The following is a 19,681-nucleotide window of genomic DNA, read 5'->3' as shown; positions in this document are numbered from 1 at the left end:
ATATGGAGCTACTTTAAGTGAGAAACAGCAAGCTAAAAGATCGTCCCCGATTTGGATTGTACCCCATCAGGGTAACCTATGTCTGCAAGGTATTGGCAGGAATCCCAGAGCTCAGTTAGGAAAAAGTGTCTGTACAGAAACGTATGTTTTTGGGTCTCAGACTTCCCCTGCGTTTCTAGCAGCTAAGGGTACCTATTTCATCTGCCATGATAGAGCCTATACATGGTTGCCCCCTGACTTTTCGGGCTCATGTTTTGTTTCATTCCTGTTGCCTCCCACCTACACAGCAGCGGCAGATTACCACAAGACAAGGGTAGTTAGAGGTGTCTTGAGTAAAGAAGACACTGCAGGTCAAGAATTTGGGGACTTTGCAAAGGGTTTTCTGCCGTTCTGGGGATCCATGGCTAACAGCAGGAACATAAGGCAATTGACAAGGGTGGTTGAATCCACCGTGATTGAAACTGCTGGTGCCCTTAGTAACTTGACTGCTGAGCTCCAGTCAGATCGACTTATGACCCTTCAGAACAGGGTCGCGTTAGATGTCATACTTGCAGACCGAGGTGGGGTATGTAGATTGATCCAATCGAGTTGCTGTGTTTTCATCCCAGATAACGCTCCAACGGTGTACCAGGCCATCTCCAAACTACATAAGATTTCCGAATCTATTCATGTGGATAAAGGAGATTGGTCATTAATGGGGTGGTTCTGGGAACTGATATCCGGCTGGGGATGGAAAATTCTGATGGTCATTGGGATGGTCTTAGCCATTCTTTTCCTGTTTTGTCTATGCGTGCAGTGTGCTCCTGCAAAATGTGGCCTCTGTGTTGCATCATGTGTAAGGAAACCTGTATCCAAAGACGAGCTAAGTACTAGGATGATGTTACAGCAACATCTCAATGACTTTAGGAATATAGATCTGGACTCAGATTAGCATGAGGATAGATTAATTGCCTATGTAAGGGCAAAAGGAGGGTTTGTAGTTCTGAAAATTCGGCACTCGTGTAATAATTCTGCACTCGAGAATAAAACTTCATCAGAACATGACGAATTTGGTATCAAAAGACCGAGAATGGCTAGTACACTATGTACAAGCATTTTCGTCGTATTTGAGTGACGACTTCACCTCGAAATCGTCATTTACCTCCTGAACCCTTGGCTTCCATTTTGTGTACGACAGCCATTTTGTGTGTTGCCCTTTACATAGGCCTATGATGCAGCTCAATTCAATCCCAAAGGACACGTACACCTTTAATTGACTTTTCTCTGACCTGGGCAGGTTGAAACCATTGCCCCAGGCCGAACCTGTTTGGTCAGTTCCTCCCCTAGTGGCCGAGCAAGATAGCATCAAGGCTCAACAAGCCATAAAACCATTTCAGCGCACACACCTGCCGTATCTTGCTCACATCTGTCTCTGCTCTCTTGCTTCACTTGCTTTATGGTGGGGAGGTGCCCGTTTTTATTGGGGGTCCACCGATATCTGATGAAATGTTGGGCCCTACCGGGTGATTTGTTGTAGGCAGCACAAAGTGAAATATGGACATGTCATCATGACTCTGCTTTTTCTTTGTATTGAAAATATGTCAATGATCTACCGTAAAACCAAGAATGTTTGCCTGAAGCTTAAAATTCTGCATAAGAAGAGAAGCCTGACTTTGTAAATTCGAGCAGTCTCCTGAGAATATACTTCCTGTGTGTTGTACTTCTAGGACACTTGTTACCTTGGTTGCAGCCAATAAAATCGATCCTTGACTTCACCTAGAAGACTCTGAGTTTCTGTGGTCTGAATCAGGAAGAACTCGAGGTCTCTGGGTGTACCCTGACACCGCTGGGTTGCCGGTTCTGTGCCGGTTCTTAAAAAAACAGTACCTCACTTCCGACAGTGTATCTGTGTCGGCCCCGCCATTGCCAGCGCTGCGCTAGCCTGCCCCTGCGCAAGAGTCTCGGCTTGGCCTACCACGGCCCAGGCAGCCCAGACACCACAGATTCGACTTCTAAGGTAGGTATTGTTTTTTTTAAATATTAGAGTACTGTTTGTTACAGCTGTTGTGGTGCAGGGGTCTGCATATTTCATACGCCAGGTTTCCCACTCCAGACGGTGTTTTCAGTTTGCTTTTACTTTACGTCATGCAGTGCAGAGGCCTCTGTGTTCTGTGTATTTGTGTGGGCTTGCAGCGGGCACTGCGACCCATTTGTTTTGCTGGTTCCACCTGCGAGTGAGAAGGACATAGGAATCGATCCTTTTAACTACCACGATGTGGGGACCGCCTCTCCCCTCAAGTGGTGTTTTCGCCAATAAAAAAACACCTTCTGCGGATTTCCCTGTGTGTCCAGGAGTTTACTGGCAACAATTGAAATCATGCCAAGATAACTCTTGCAAATAATGTTCCTGCTGGACCAAGATAAGCGTTTTGTCTAGTGGCAATTTTCACCCATCCTGAAATAGCACAGAGGGTTAATATGCCTGCTGCAAAGAACGTGTACATGCAGATCACTAAAGTGCATTTTATGTGGGTAGCTCAGTGGGTTACTGCTGTTGTCACAGAGATCTTTTTGTTACTTACAGTTCATATATTACAATCCTAATACAATGCAATTACTTATGAACTGCAATGAAGGGCCTGTATTCAAACTGCATGTTATAGGTTAGAATATCATTATCCTAATGTTGCTAAAAGGTTTAGTTTGGGTAAAAATACACTGTTTTTAGTACAGTCAACCACTGTGGTATGTTTTGAATCCTGAGTTTGTGCTTCTCCAGACCAAACACTCTTAAAATATACTACCCACTAGTATGAATGACATGTGATTCTACAACTTGTAATCCTCATTGTTTTATGTAATATTTCCTTTAGACTGATTTACACAAGTATGATTCACTGTCTCTCTATAAATGTGTGCATGATGTTAAGTGCTCTGACACCCTAAACTAGTATGAAATACCAATAATATAAAATAATGAAACACATGAAAGCGAGAGATTAGTGCCTTTCCATTTCAGGTGTCTTGCAGCAGTTTCAAGATCCTCTTACTGTTTCTCGCTGCTCATATGGGTGTAACTTCTGACATTTATCTGTTTCCATGGATTTCATTGCTTGATTATACTCGCGTAAAAGTGTCGCACATAGGTCGTTGAATGTCACTCATAAGTACGCTGACACCATGAAAAGGTCACAATTAAGCAATCTCAAACCTTGCCAGCTATGCTTCAAGTTGGCGGGCATGTGAATGTGTCAGCCTATCGGTCCCTCAGTGCCTAAAACTGAGGTGTCCGTCTGAAATGAAATTGATGCTTAAGTAAAACCCTCCAATACCTTCCGGTCGAGTTCCCATATTATACTGCAAGAATAAACACTGTCCATCACAGTTTAAGTATATAATGGCGTGCAGTATTTACTTTTCTGGGCATGCGCATAATAGATTAAATGAGCAACGCATGTAGTTCTACGCATGTGCAGCAGGCTCAAATCGCAGACCTTCCACTGGTTCTACTCACCCTGCTGACAGTGCCTTGCTTTTAGAGCATGCGTACTATAATGTTAGCTCAGCTTACGTCACCTCGTTTACTAGAGCGAAGGTTGTAATGCCCCTCCGAGAACTTTAGAGTTTTTACCTTGCATGTTATCCTGTGCAGGATCACTGTGAAACAGATCGGAAGAACGACCCATTTGAGGGTTTATAAAGAATGTCGATGCTGGATACAGATGAGGTGAGTGTTCTGTACATAGGCCAGTGTCAGGTGACCACCCTGACGTTGACTTGTGGGGGCGGAGACTGCCTCGTTAATCTGCTGGTTGACAGCCCGATATTAAGCTGCACTCCATGCCAGTTTTTGCATTTTTTTTGTCATGTACAGTCCGTCACTGCCGATTTCATCTCCTATTTTATATAAATGTCAACGGATTCGATCCAGGCGCGTGTCTCTGCTTTGTAAGGAAAAATGACTTTCATTTAGCTGTCTTCCCGGCTAAAATCGCTTCTGTTTCAATGTTAATCAAGAGGAAATATACAGTCTCGCGATTTCTTTTTAACGAGCTCCTTCTTTATTGTTTCGAAATGTTGACATTCAGCCCCCTCCCCAACACACGTTAGCACAACTGTTCTGCTGCCTTTAACCTGCCAGGGGCACTACTAATTCGGTTTTTGTTATCTATCCTTAAATGCGCATAGATTCCATTGCTGAAATTCGAAAACAAATACTCCGGTAGTCCATGAATTAGCGTACGGTCCAATCGACCCGAAACATGCGGGAAACTCCCGAATTTACATCAAGGCCCGGAGAGCAATATTATGCATACACCTTTATTACCACTCGGGCAGCAGCAACAAAAAAATTAGAATCGGAACAAATGAACACTTCTAGAACACTGAACATGTATAATCCCATAGAACCTGCAGCCATCTTCCTCTTTTGTTGCTGCTCAGGCTTGAGATAAGTCCTTTTTAGGTTTCGCCCTGGCCGTAGCAACTGCATAGCAGTTGCTCCGCACAGGGCGAAATCTTATGTCCTAGATATGGGGCTTTGGTTCCGCCTCTGTCTTCCATTGGCTAGCCTCCATTTTGGCTAGCTCCATAAATGGAGGCTAGCCATTGGAAGAGATTGGCTGTCAATCACGCTTTCCCCGTGAAAACGCGATTCGGGGGCGTTTCTGGGTATTTTTTTAAGCCCCGCCCCTTGTTGCTGTGCGTCCCGGGCCGCGCTGTGATTGGCTGCCGGCCCGGGACACCCCCGTGACGTCATTTCCCAGGCCGCGCTGTGATTGGCTGCCGGCCCGGGACCGGACTTGTTTTTTAATAGAAGCCACTATTTTATTATCTTGAGCCGAGCTTCTTTCTTGTTATACTGCTTGAACTCAACCCCAAGATATCGGAGCGCTTAACATGAGCACCAGTTGCATTATGGAGGGACACATTCATGTGTTTTTTAGGCACGGGTAGTGGTTTGCCCAGAATCACACTGATGTTGAGCCTCTAGTCAGACTCGAACCTGGATCCGCAGCTTCAAAGTCGACCGATATGGCCGTTAAGCCACACCCTCTTGAGGCATAGCCGGGCCACTCCTAGTAGTTGAGCACCGTATATTCAGCCCTTGTATTTTTGCACGCCAGTGACCTTTTTACTCTAGCTGCATGGGTTAGAATCCCACCTCAGCCACTTATTATCTTTTTTTGTTGTTGCAGTTTTTATACTGCTTGAACTTGACCCCAAGATATCGGAGCGCTTTACATGAGCGCCAGTTGCATTATGGAGGGACACATTCATGTGTTTTTTAGGCACAGGTAGAATAAGTGGTTTGCCCAGAATCACACTGATGTTGAGTCTCTAGCCAGACTCGAACCTGGATCCGCAGCTTCAAAGTGGACTGATCTGGCCGTTAAGCCACACCCTCTTGAGGCACAGCCGGGCCACTCCTAGTAGTTGAGCACCGTATATTCAGCCCTTGTATTTTTGCACGCCAGTGACCTTTTTACTCTAGCTGCATGGGTTGGAATCCCACCTCAGCCACTTATTATCTTTTTTTGTTGTTGCAGTTTTTATACTGCTTGAACTCGACCCCAAGATGTCGGAGCGCTTTACATGAGCGCCAGTTGCATTATGGAAAGACACATTCATGTGTTTTTTAGGCACGGGTAGATTAAGTGGTTTGCCCAGAATCACACTGATGTTGAGCCTCTAGCCAGACTCGAACCTGGATCCGCAGCGTCAAAGTCGGCCGATCTGGCCATTAAGCCACACTCTCTTGAGGCATAGCCGGGCCACTCCTAGTAGTTGAGCACCGTATATTCAGCCCTTGTATTTTTGCCCGCCAGTGACCTGTATGAGCCTTTTACTCTAGCTGCATGGGTTCGAATCCCACCTCAGCCACTTATTATCTTTTTTTGTTGTTGCAGTTTTTATACTGCTTGAACTCGACCCCAAGATATCGGAGTGCTTTACATGAGCGCCAGATGCATTATGGATGGACACATTCATGTGTTTTTTAAGCACGGGTAGAATAAGTGGTTTGCCCAGAATCACACTGATGTTGAGCCTCCAACCAGACTCGAACCTGGATCCGCAGCTTCAAAGTCCACTACATTCATTCATACCCCCACAACAGACATACATCCATCCCACTCCATCCATCCATCCCACCACTCCATCCATACATCCCCCCACTGCATCCAACCATCACACTCCATCCATCACAATCCATCCCACTAAATCCCTATTTACATCCACCACTCCATCCATCCATAGCCTCCCTCCATTCCATCCATACAAAACATCCACTCCATTCTGCCAGCCATCCCCTAATCCATCCATATATCCATCACCACACTACATTCATTCATAACACCACACCATACATCCATCCATCCATCCCACTGCATCCAACAATGCATCCCAAAGCATACATCCTTTAGCCACTCCATCCATACATTACATTCCAAACATGTAACACTACATCCAGACATCCATACTATCCATCCATCCCATAAACTCCATCCATCCATCCATACACTACTACATACATACAGCCAAGCCACAATTACAAGTGCAGGGGATGAACAGTGCTAGTGTGAGTTCAGAGTGATGAGTGTGTCTTTGATAGTGCAGCCCATTAAGGTCATACTTATTTGTACTGGCCATGCTTGTTTCTTAACTTCCTGACATTTTGACGCAGCGTGAACACATTACTTTTTGTGGTCCAGCCCACGTAGTTTAACTTGTCTGATTGCAAAATGCCTACTGTGTGCCTACAACCTGTCCATTGCTTACCATTGGTTGTGTTTATTGTCAATGTCATTTATTTGCTTCTTATTCGATGACTTTTTTTGTCTCGGATTGTACTCCGTGAAAGTGCATTGGTTTATCAGCTCTTTTCTTCTGTCCCCAGTGTGATCCCCACAAAATTTCCACCCCCCTATGTTCAATGTTTCTCTCTCAGAGATGTTGGCAATGTAAATAACAATGCCATTTATTTATAAGTAAAAAAAAAAAAAAGAAATGTCATGAGCAATGCCAATAGCTCTAACTTTTCCAAAGGCGAAACCATTGCATTGTAAATGCTTGTTAAATAACTGTCATTTTGTAAAAGGGATGACATTTAGATGATTCATGAAAATTAATTTAATTAAAAAAAATGTTTTAGATGTCAATGTTTAAGGATAATATTTACAAATTAATTGTTTTGAATGTACTAGACAAAGACTTAGAAAATTAATTTTTAATTATGTGATTGTGATATTTTTAAAAAGGAATCTATAGGTATAAATGATTTTAGTCTTAAACTAAAAAGGATATTTGGTATTTATTATTTTAAAATTTGGGCTGAGTTTTGTAAAAAGTCTTTCTCTGGGTTTACTGTAGGGACATGCGGGAGACTCCTGATTTTCGAAGCCAAAAATGGCTTTCGTTTGTCTCGAGCCTGAATTTGCCTCTGCTTCAATGGAAGTCAATGCTTTAAATACATTTACTCAGTTCTGTTTTTTTTTTAAACCTCCCACTTTGCTCTTCTAAAATGTTGGTATGTATGAATTAGTACGGTAGAGGAAAAGTGTCTTTGTGTAATGTAACTGATGCTCATGTAAAGCCTTCCACGACCTTCGGGTTGAGTTTGTACTATATATAATACTACAAAAAAGAAGGGGTGGAATCGCAAAGAGTGGTGTCGCAAAGGACGCAGTCATGAAAAGCAGAGACTGACAGTCTACTTATACTTCTATTTTTTTTTTAAATCTGCAAAGAAGTTGGCAACAAGGACAAATATCACAGTAAATGTGTTCTAGCTTGGTCGCAAAGTGGTTGCATTTAAAATATCTTACAAGGTTAAGACACCTGCTGCATACTGCTTTAAGTAGAAATATGAAGTAAAGCAACTCCTTTATCCTGATTACGTTTGCTGCTTCCATTTCTGAAGTTGTAGTCCTAACGTAGGACAAAGCAGTATGATCCGGTATCAGGGGAGCTGCATGCAAATGTCACGTCATGGATTTAGATCGTTATTGTTTTTTTCTCCGAATTCTGTTGTTATTCTAGGTGTAAAAAGAATTGTTCCTTTGGGTAGTACCTGATTCGCCTAGACTCTATATAATACATTGAAATAGGTAAAAGCAACTTGCACTTTTCAACCCCCACAGCATCAACACTCGAAGGCATGGGCAGACCGATTGCTTATCCATTTTCTTGGAAAATGTTCAAGAACAGAATGATAAGCTTGCAACTTTGAAGTTAGTCTCACAAGTCTTGAAGTTGAGTTCTGATTTGCCCAGGAGTTAGAATATTGACCAGTGGTTTGTGGTTCATTCTAATTACAACTTTGGTGCCTATGCTTACATCCTAAAATGCTTTTGACACCAAAGTACCTACCAACCACTCCATTTATTTATGTTATGATAAAATGGATTTATAAAGCGCTCTAACACCAATTGGTTTCTTGGCGTTGATACTAGAGCTGCCGAACCAGAGCAGTTATTCGTAGGCCTGGATGATCAGCCAAGTTTTAATTGATTTCATGAATCTCAGTAGATCAGTGCTTAACCTGATTTCCACGGGGATGGATTTCCACTTTCTGGATGGCAGAGTTGAAAACCTGCAACCCTGTGGTGCTTCAGTTCCTTTCTGCTGGTGGCAATGGCCTTGTTGAATTTGACGTCGCTCACTCCACATTTTTTGGTCTTGCCAGAAACAGCACATGCGATATTGCTTGAGATGCATTTTGTTTACAAAAAAGGGCTTGGAGCCTGCCCATTGCTCACCACTTGTTGGCTCCATTTTTACTCCTATTTGCTGCCTCTAAATTGGCCACTGTGTGCCAATGTCACATCCTCTGCTTTCATTTCTGTCTTCTGTGGCGCATTGACCTAGCACTGATTGCTTCATTTTGGTTGTTAAAGAAACTGTGTGTTTGGTTGAGGGGGGAAGACCTTTCTGAAGCAATACTACAATCTTTATCAGGGTGAAGCACAAAAGCCACTATTATTAATTTGTGCTCAACCTTCTGGTAGCCTGGCACAAAAGCATTCAGGCTTAACTTAGAAGGACAGTGTTAAGTATGTATGCAATACTCTAACAGTAATAAAGTGAACACACAGCACAAGTAAAATCAAAACTCAATTTAGTAAAATAAAGAGCAATTTAATAAGTGATGTGACATCAAAACCTTTCCCTCGCCTATGATTCCACTGGTGGACAACCCGGATTTCCCCCCGGGATGTAAGACTGCCATTGCTCAGCCCTGGAGAGTGGCTGGATGTAAGCGCTTAGGCCACCTGTTTGATCTTGAGGGTATTATCCCATTTGACCGGGTTGGTCGGGACCTCTTCATACCCCAGACAGATGAGTTCTTCTACCTCCAGCTCCGACATTGGGCTACTTCCCCGGCCCTCCTTCCATACGTTTCTCGTAAACTCACCCCCTTCGAGAAATGGATAGCGCACAAGACAGACGACAAGCACCTGATCTCAGAACTCTACACCTTCCTTGCCCCACGCGCGAGAGGGAAGCGCACCCGCCGACAGGCTAGATGCGAAGCAGAATTAGGTCGGGGGGACTGATTCTGCATTCAAGGTGGCATCCTACTGGTATCTCACGCCAGTGAGGATACACCAATGAGACAAGAACGACACTGAAGAATACTGGCGAGGCTGTGGCCTGACGGGCTCCCTTTTACACCTTCTATGGCACTGCCCGCGGTTGGAGAGGTATTGGGACCAGGTGCTTAATGATATTGACGATGCATTCGACACAGAGATTCACCGCTTCCCAGCCTAGACTTTGCTAGGGCTGTCCAATCCAATCACCTTTCCACTACGGTCTCTTAGATGCAGACAGATAGCACTAGCTTTCCTTGCGGCGCGCCAGGTGATCCTACTCCACTGGGGTACTGCTACTGCGCTGGACCACTCGGATGGCTCCATAGGCTTTGGATGATTGAAAAAATTGTTTACATTATTTTGAATGATTCTGGCCATCGAACGGCTAACAATTAGTCACGATTACAAGTATAAGAAATATGCCGAACTGTGGGCCCCCTTTATAACATTGCTCTCGAAGGACCTACTCGAGATCACCTGCCCAAACTCTTCTCAAGTGCTGCAACTCATACCTCCTTCTCCGGATTTAGCGACCCCTACATGAGGGAGTAGCAAGGTTTGGGTGGGATTCATTGGGCTCTACAGGACATCGCACATTTTTTTTGTGTATTTGGTACGGTTCTGCTTTTATTCCCCTTTTCTTTCATGTGTTATTGCGGGGGTGGGAGGGAGAGTGGGTTTTTCTTAACTACTGTTTGTTTATTATGGCGGGACAGCAAACCATAACTTATACTGTTTGACGGTTATGTCCTTCCTGCCAGGTATGCCTCGCCTTGAGTATGGCCAGCCTACCGAATGTCGGAACACAAGCAGTTTCGAGATACATATCTACATTGAATTGTCCTTTAGCCTCTGACCACTGTGGTTGTAGGCGAATGGCTGTGTTCAGGTGTAACAGCACCTTCTGACTAAATCAATAAAACAGATTTGTTCCATAAAATTAAGGAACTCCTGGGTGAAACAACCCTCTGATTTAGCCAACTTCTTTCCCAGCTGTTGTTTCCCAGAACATCACTTTAACCCTGACCCTCTGAATAAGAGCCAGATTTTCCGGATTTGACCAGAACGCCTCCATCCCAAGCCTCCGCAATAAATCTCTCAATGTACTAAACCATGGAATCTAGGTTACCTGGGAGAGTTTCAGAAGACCAGACAGACCTCACGGTTGGAGGTAAGCTCTTCAACAGACCACAAACAATACCAAAACATGAATAATTTGTAGTCTAACTTGTGGACCAGCTGTCTATGGGCAAAATCCAAATAGATAGGAGTCAGAGGAGTACCGAGAGGTAATTCTAAGAGAGATCTAAGAAAACAATTCTCTACACTAGACAAACAATTTGTGTTACCCGTACCCCAGAGTTCCATTCCGTAAAGCCCCACCTAGAACCTTAATAATATAAATTTCCAGGACTGGGGCTACTTGCCTAGACAGCGTATTTCTATGAATTTTGCTAATGTGAGCGGTCTGCTTAATTAACAAGTTTCACTTTCTCAATATGGGTTGCCCAGTGTATGTTAGAGGTCAGGCGGATACCCAGATAATCAAAAACATCTACTTGCCACAAATGGCGACTTCCTACAAACAAACGTCTTTTGGATGGTTTAGAGTTCCTTTTGTACAAATCATATATTTAGTTTTAGCCTCATTTAATACCAGGCCCTGCATATCGCAGAATTTAGTGAAATAATTCAGTAGTTGTTGGAGACCCTGCGGGGATTTGGAGATAAGTAGGGTGTCATCGGCGAAAAGAAGAGCAGGAGCTCTTCTTGGGCTGATTTTGTGGGCATCACATCAGTCTCGATCTAAATAAATCATCCACCCCATTGATAAAAAGAGTAAAAAGTGTGGAAGCTAACACACAACCCTTTCTCACTTTACGTTCGAATGGAAATTGCTCTGTTAATTGCTTGTTCTCCCCCCAGCTAACTTGATTTGTGTTTGATGAGTGCATTCAAATTAGACTATCTAACAGATTACGCAGTATGCCATCTCTTTTTATAACTCTCCAAAAACTGGCTCGAGGGGCTAGATCAAACGCAGACTGTAAATCAACAAAAGCTACATAAAGCTTCCTACCCTTAATGGCAACTTCCTTCCAATAAATTCAGAGAAGACGAAAGGCCTGGTGCAGGGTGCTAGTTTTTGCAGGAAAAACCCGCTTGGTAATTGCTCAAGATTCAGGACTCTTGGGATCCTAGCCAAAATCTGTTCACAGAAAAGTTTCTGCAGGGAGTCAATGAGGTTTATTGGCCTATAGCTAGCCGGCTTAGCTCGATCCCCCTTCTTATAGATGGGGATTATTTCTGCTAATTTCCAGGAAGGGGGGATGGTAGTACCAGATGTGATGGTATTGGTGAGCAAATTAATATAGGAGCCTCGAAGGATTATGTCCTCTATACAAGTCATTTGGTATTCTATCGGGGCCAGGGGCACAGGCTGGAACACACAAACAAATCGCTGCTTGGGTTTGTTCGCTAGGAAAAACAAGCATTAAAAATGCAATAGATCTCGCCTTTGATTACGTTAAAGCCCTTATCACATCACCCCCCACCTGAAGAACCTGCGCTGGCTCCCCGTCGACCAAAGAATCTCCTTCAAACTCCTGATCCACTCACACAAGGCACTCCACAAAACCGGCCCAGCCTACCTCAACAGTCGACTCTCCTTCTACGTACCAAACAGGAAACTCCGCTCCGCTGACCACGCCCTGGCCACGGTCCCGCGCATCCGTAGAACCACTTCCAGAGGCAGGTCCTTCTCCCACCTTCTTATCGATGGGGATTGTTTCTGCTAATTTCCAGGAAGGGGGGATGGTAGTACCAGATGTGATGGTATTGGTGAGCAAATTAATATAGGAGCCCCGAAGGATTATGTCCTCTATACAAGTCATTTGGTATTCTATCGGGGCCAGGGGCACAGGCTGGAACACACAAGCAAATCGCTGCTTGGGTTTGTTCGCTAGGAAAAACAAGCATTGGAAATGCAATAGGTCTCGCCTTTGATTAGGTTAAAGCCCTTTTTAGGTCTCGCCCTGGAATTCGCATCCGAAGGATGCGTCCAGGGCTGGAGACTTAAAGCTGTCCGATGCCGGGGAATGAGGGACAAAAAACTGTCACGAGCTTTAGCAGGCGGATTTGGCTGCGCGAACGCGCACGTTCCGTCCTGCGCCGTGCACTTCCCTCCCATACTCCCAGCAAGTCAGGCTAACGCGCATGCATGCACACGCATTTACACTTACACGCAGGCACCCAGACAGGCAACCCCCCACAGTCACACACACACACACACGCATACACACAGACTCCAAGACACATACACACACGCACGCACGCTCACACACATACACAGCCCGCCGCCGCACGCGCGCGCGCGCACACACATGCCCCCCCCAACAAGGCGAAGCCCCACTCACCGGCTTCCTCGGCTCTCACCGGCAGCAGGACTCTTCCTTCCTTCTTCGGCACCGGGGCGCAGGGTAGGCTCCTGCCTGCTCCGGTGCTCAAAACAATCGCGGCTCTTCCGTGGGAGGTGGGGTAGGCTCCCGCCCTCCTACTTCCTGTTTCCGGTTGTCCCGCCCGGCCTGCCTGACTTCCTGGTCGCAGGCCGGCGGCGGACTGCAGCACGCGCCATGCTTGTTCCAAGGAGAGGCCGGCGGCTTGAGCAGGGGGATGGGCAGTTTGGTGTTTGCGTGGTATAGGAAGGTGAGAGCCCAGCAGGAGGACGACAACTTGGAGTTTGTTCTCATTTCATTATATTTAATTACACCCCACACTCACCACGTACTGGCGCCCCTTGCACTCACATGCTACCTCTACACTCGCACATTAAGCGCGCATAGCCTCCCCCCTCCCAAGTTGAGGACACCCACGCTCACTTTAGTGCCTGGATGTAGGTTTTTCGGCGGGGATACGGAGGGTGGGTGAGGGTTTTCAGTGGGTTTATGTGTTGCAATAGCAGTCTGTTACGGTGTGCCTAACCCCCTGTAATAATGTCACATTATTGAATGTGAGAACATCAGATATCTCATTTACTTGTTCTTGTAAGCAGGAAATTAAACACTGTGCCATCCTGAAATGTAAGTTCCTCGATTGTGAGTATTTGGTGCTTTTTGATGTTTATCACCATGGCAGTGCTTGTTGTATTCACATGCAGCTTGTTACAACTCGCTTGCTGACTGATCTATTCCCTTTGCGAAACGCTGCAGAGAAGGCAATCGGTCTAACTTCCATTTAAGAACCTGGTGGTAAAGGGCGGTCATGTGGGATAGCAGACTAACAGCAGCGAATGGCCTTGTCGATCCTTCTCGATCCCGGGTCCAAGAAATTCACGGAGCACAAGTTCTCGGTCTCGTGAGTGGGTTGATAGACGGATAATGAATGCCATCTGTGTGAGCTGCTACATTCAGGCGGGGTGCGTTAATCCTGTGGGGGGTGCCTGTGTTCGCGCCCCCGCCCCCACACTCCTCTTCTGCCCCCACTCTCCGGGACGCAGCCCCCAGGCCGCCAGACTTGTGTAAAAGCAGAAAGTCTGTCCAAGTCACAAGTGCGTAGCGCACGTGGCAGCCATTTACTGACACTGCCAGCAGGATAGTTCGGTGGGTTCGTGTGCCTGCCGCACAAGGTTTGCCTCGCCAGAGGAAGCTTTCATCCTCCCCAGGTTGATACATTCCGAGCTGCTGTGCCGTGTAATATTAACCCTGCCGTAACCACAGATCATCAGACACAACCCACCCGTGAAATTGCTCAGTGGGTTGAGGCACTGCTGCATGTCTGCAGTAAAAAAAAGTGGTTCCCTTGTTTGGCACCGCGGATAGCCGGTAGTAATCTGTATTCATGGTACAGTACGGCATTTGGCATTAATTTAATGCCATGATAAATTGCAACTCTTCATTTCTGAGCTGATTACCACAAGTGTGAATGAGCACTGATTTTAAATGACAGCTGCTGTTGTACTGAGGTTTACATATTTTGTATGTTTATTATTCGTTAAGTTGCAGTCTACACACAACATTGTTATTGCCTCTAGAGATGGTGAGTGTACTGATTTATAGTCTAGCCTGGATCATAAGGGTCAGGTATACAGGATCTAATGTACTCGACCAAAGTGCTTGCCATCCCTGCCCCATGGAAAATAAACCCTTCCACCTGATAAAAACCCTACATGGTTTGTCCCATATACATTATAGCATACAAGGCTCTTTAAAAAAAATATATATATATATATTATGTACACCTTTACAAAAAACAAATACAATATAATGCAGTTTTACCTTTTATGGGTTTTGTTTTCTAGACTGTTGAATTTTTACTGCGTACAAGCTGTGGCAGTCGGGACCTATATGAAATAACTTCTGATGAATGCACACAAATATGTATGAATTCTTAAGTTTTATAAAACGTTATGTTACCACTGTCAGTTCTTTCGTAGAGTCCAGTGCAGTCAGTCAGTGGTATCATTTCAGGATTAGCTTTTTTGCAAGTGTCAGTTTTTCATACACAGTAACTTTCCTCAAAATCGAGGCAGGTGTTACACTTGATTTGTTGTGTGTCGAAAGCCTCAGATACGTATAAATTGACATTCTAGCCAATCACAATGCATTGCCGATGATCCAGTATGCAATAGTGTTTAATATTGCTTTTCATTTACAGATGACTGCATTCAATTCTGGAGCAGCAAGTACATTTCCTGATTTTCCTCTATTGTTTATTTCAGCATTCATTTGCACCCCACCCACTCCCCCCGTTACTTTCAGACTTTTCTTTCTTAAACACTGCAGGTCCTGTCTGGCTTCTCCTTCCTGTTCGTGCTACTGAAGTTCAGATGCAGGATTGGAAGTTTTCTTTGCGTATTTGCATAAATGTGTTTTAAATTGGCTGCTGACTCCTGAAAACATGTGGAACTTCAAATGCCCGTGGGTCTTTTGTCTTTGTGTTACAGCTTACTGGTGGGCGTTTCAGTTGGCTCAGGATTTCAGCCTGATCCAGTGAGTGAAATCTGTAATTGTGGGCATGTGAACTTCTGAGGCCAAAATCAGTTGGTTACATGCTAACATGCAATCCACACCATGCACAGTTAACCCAATACGCGCACACACACAAGCACTAACCCACACGTTCATGCAGTTACATTCATTACTGTTACATATATGACCGCACAAGCACTCACGCACATATGAGCTAATTCAGACATGTACAGATATAAAAAAAATAAAGCAAAGACAGACAGATACAAGTGAGTGCAGAGTGACAGTGAGTGCAGAGTGACAGTGAGTGCAGAGTGACAGTGAGTGCAGAGTGACAGTGAGTGCAGAGTGACAGTGAGTGCAGAGTGACAGTGAGTGCAGAGTGACAGTGAGTGCAGAGTGAGTGCAGAGTGCGTGCAGAAACAGTGAGTGCAGAGTGCGTGCAGAGTAACAGTGAGTGCAGAGTGACAGTGAGTGCAGAGTGACAGTGAGTGCAGGGTGAGTGCAGAGTGCAGAGTGAGTGCAGAGTGACAGTGAGTGCAGAGTGACAGTGAGTGCAGAGTGACAGTGAGTGCAGAGTGACAGTGAGTGCAGAGTGACAGTGAGTGCAGTGACAGTGAGTGCAGAGTGACAGTGAGTGCAGAGTGCGTGCGGAGTGACAGTGAGTGCAGAGTGACAGTGAGTGCAGAGTGACAGTGAGTGCAGAGTGCGTGCGGAGTGACAGTGAGTGCAGAGTGACAGTGAGTGCAGAGTGACAGTGCGTGCAGAGTGACAGTGAGTGCAGAGTGCGTGCAGAGTGACAGTGAGTGCAGAGTGACAGTGAGTGCAGAGTGACAGTGAGTGCAGAGTGACAGTGAGTGCAGAGTGACTGCAGAGTGACAGTGAGTGCAGAGTGACAGTGAGTGCAGAGTGACAGTGAGTACAGTCACTCAGCACCACCACATTATCACTCAGAACCACCACAGCATCACTCAGAACCACCACAGCACCACTCAGCACCACCACAGCATCACACAGCACCACCACAGCACCACCATAGCACCACTCAGCACCACCACAGCATCACTCAGCATCACCACAGCCCCATTCAGCACCACCACAGCATCACTCAGCACCACCACAGCACAAATATGTTCTCTCAATGTTTCAAGCTTTATTACAAATGTCACAAAAAGATGTTAATATTTCACTTCTGTTCTTGGATTTCGTTACAATAAAATACACTGAACATAATCTTCACAAAAGTTATCTACAAAAGTTTAAGCTATTGCCATTATAAATTACAATCACTTTTATTAAGTATTAAAAAAAATTAAAAGCCATTGTTATTTGTAATATCAATACATCTAAGTCACGTAAATACAAATGTTGCATTACAAATGCTATAGGTGTCACATTTGCGAAAGTTATAACTATTGGCATTGTAAATGACAAAGCTATTAATTTAGCTATTTTCAAAACCAACACATAAATGAACATTTGGTGAATTACCATTAAAATATTTGACTTTTTTACTAAGATATTATTGTACTCTTTTATGCAAACAAAATTTAGATACTGCATAAATAACTTTAATAAAACATATTTTATATGTAGCTTTTTATGTAAAAAAAAAACTATAGCACAAAGCGAAAAACAATTGTTATTTACAATGCTAATAGCTCAAACTTAAATAATGCGAGACCTATTGCATTGCAAATGCTTGTTTTGCTAATGGTATTGTATTCTAGCTTTGCATTATTTAGTGTATATTTGTGATATGCTGTAGTTGTATGTAGTTAGAATTGTTTTGTTAGCTGTGTAGTAGTTTAAAGCATAGCTTTAGTAGGAAAAGAGCAGTGTTTCAGATTTGGGAGGTGAATGAATAGAAGAATAGCATGTGTGTTAATTTCGTATAGTGAGGATTACAATAGCATGAGGCAGACGAAAGGGGCGAGGGGAGAGCAAACATATGCAATTATATGCACATATCACAAATATACACTAAATAATGCAAAGCTAGAATACCATACCATTAGCAAGCAAATGGCTTTAACTTAATCAAAGGCGAGACCTATTGCATTTGCAATGCAGTCGATCTCGCCTTTGGGACCTCATAAGTATTTAGCCGTGCACACTCTGGCAATGGGAGAAACCATTAGATTTGACAGGGTAGGAAGGTTTGGAGGTAACAGTAAGCATTAGCAAAAGAATGCAATAAAGTCACATTTAAAAGGAGACAGCCGCCAGTTGGTACTCAGACTTCCTCTCGTTACAACTCGGGGAGTTAGCACCTGCTACTCAGAACCTGCAGGTCATATGTGCTTATCAGAGGGACTGGACATCTGTTTCATCATTCCAATGTCGCTGAAAGGAGTTTCCTTGATTTAGGCAGTACTAATAGCACCTGTGGTTTGTGTGAGAAAGCGTTATAAAATATGGAATTGAAAGTGGTGGTGTGCAGTGAAGTATCAATTATTTTACTTAAGTATGGAGGGGTACGTGGGGAAGGAAAACAGCACGGGGTTTACCCGGTGTAAGCATGTTGACCGGGGGGGGGGGGCATGGCGAGTCAGGTGCAAGCGTATGCGCCGCTGGGGGGTGGAGCATAAAGGAGGGCAAGAGTAAGTTTGGGGCTTTGGATCAACACATGGGTAGATGGCTTGAGGATGCTTGCAGGGTCGTGAGAGAGATATTGGGGAATAGGCAGAATGGAAAAAGAAAGGAAAGAGGTGGAAGCGTATGGCGAGGTTTTATTATTGCAATGTTCACAAGTTGGGAGTTTAAGGGAGGGGAAATTACAGGAATGTAATTTATTAGTGAGGTTAAGTTGATGATGTCTACTGTAATGTTATGGAGTCAGGTAGTCATAGGCTCCAATAACCAAGTTGGCAGGCAGTTTCAGTTTCTAACAGAAGGATCTTTCCAGTTAAGAGAATAGAAACTTGTTGCCACGGTAAGACTGGAAGACAGGTTGTAACCCTAAAGTGACAGTAGTGGGGGGCGGAGTCCGGTACAGGCATATTCACTCAGGGAGGGAAGGTTCAAGGAAGGGAAAGAGTACGTTTTAGGCTTTGGGGCAAAATAGGGGAGTTCACATGGGGGGATTGGATTGCAGGAGTGTGAGGGAGTCTGGGGAACGAAAGGAAAAGGCTGGAATGGAATATGAAACGAAAGAGGTAGAAGCATATGGCAGGGTTTTGCAATTGCAATGTTCACAAATTGGGATTAAGGAAGTGGGGAATGACAGGAATTTAATGTATAAGTGAGATTTGGGAGATAATGTTCTCCGTAATGTTATGAAGTCATATTACAAACTGATCTTAATCAAGTGCCTTCTTCTGCTAACAAAGGTTGGTGACATATGGGGTTAGCACGTTGTATAGCCATGTCACTGGTTCTTGTCAGCACGTCCAGTAATATCTGATCATTCTTCTGTAACATAAGTGACGTCCACATTCCATTACCAACGGGCAGACTTTTGATGATGCAAACGTCTGCCAATGGGTTTGTAACTTAAGTAGACTAGACAAAGTCGATGCAATGCAAAACTTCCCCCTAACCACATCCAGCATACATACTACGTACGGTTTCAAGGCAACATCATCGGCGCATTCACATGATACAGCAGTGGCTGAAGACGCCCAGATTTATCACGAGAAATACATCAGATGCAAAGGCTTTGTGTCTTACATCAACATGTGCATATGCAGCACCTATATGCTAACCCCATCTAAGCATCCGAATGAATCAAACTTGATGTTGATTTTAAAAAACACAAAATAGGATCTTACAAAAACACTGAAGTCTTAGCAAACCATGTGATTCAATTGTGCTTTGGAGTGTACGTATCAATCATGCAGGTAACAGTGGTATGGGGAAATACTGAACACAAAGGGACGTCCTGCACATAGAATGCTGAAACTCAAACAGCACCTCTAGAACCTACGCGATGCTTAAATATCTCACCTTTGCTTAGTCGCTTTGAACGCCACAAGAGGACTCTTAGGTTTGATCACCTCAACCAAACCCCTTTAAGAAAGAGTGTAGAGGAGCGGCAGGAAACGGAAAGTGACCCTAGAGAATCGGCTCGCAACCCCTTCCTCACCTTATCGAGCCACCTCTACAACTTTCACAGCAACAGATCTCTTTTCGTCGCGC

The 19,681-nt window shown here is 44.4% G+C and overlaps 1 protein-coding gene across 2 annotated transcripts in view; it reads left to right on the top strand.

Annotated features, from left to right (window-relative positions):
* The first annotated feature begins 3,499 nt into the window (after window positions 1-3,499).
* The window catches only part of LOC144792915 (uncharacterized), a 119,736-nt gene continuing 103,554 nt past the window's right edge, over window positions 3,500-19,681 (top strand). The window contains exon 1 of one of the 2 annotated variants that reach the window (XM_078668117.1): window positions 3,500-3,706. In XM_078668117.1, the coding sequence (XP_078524243.1) occupies window positions 3,683-3,706 (24 nt within the window). In that variant the 5' untranslated portion in view covers window positions 3,500-3,682. The remainder of the gene's footprint in view (window positions 3,707-19,681) is intronic. The other variant, XM_078668118.1, reaches the window with a different exon arrangement.

Source organism: Lissotriton helveticus, chromosome 11 (genome assembly GCF_964261635.1).
Source record: "Lissotriton helveticus chromosome 11, aLisHel1.1, whole genome shotgun sequence".
In the NCBI taxonomy this organism is placed as follows: Eukaryota; Metazoa; Chordata; class Amphibia; order Caudata; family Salamandridae; genus Lissotriton; species Lissotriton helveticus.
The sequence above is the reverse complement of the archived record's forward strand: the minus strand, read 5'-3'. Positions and strand labels throughout refer to the sequence as shown.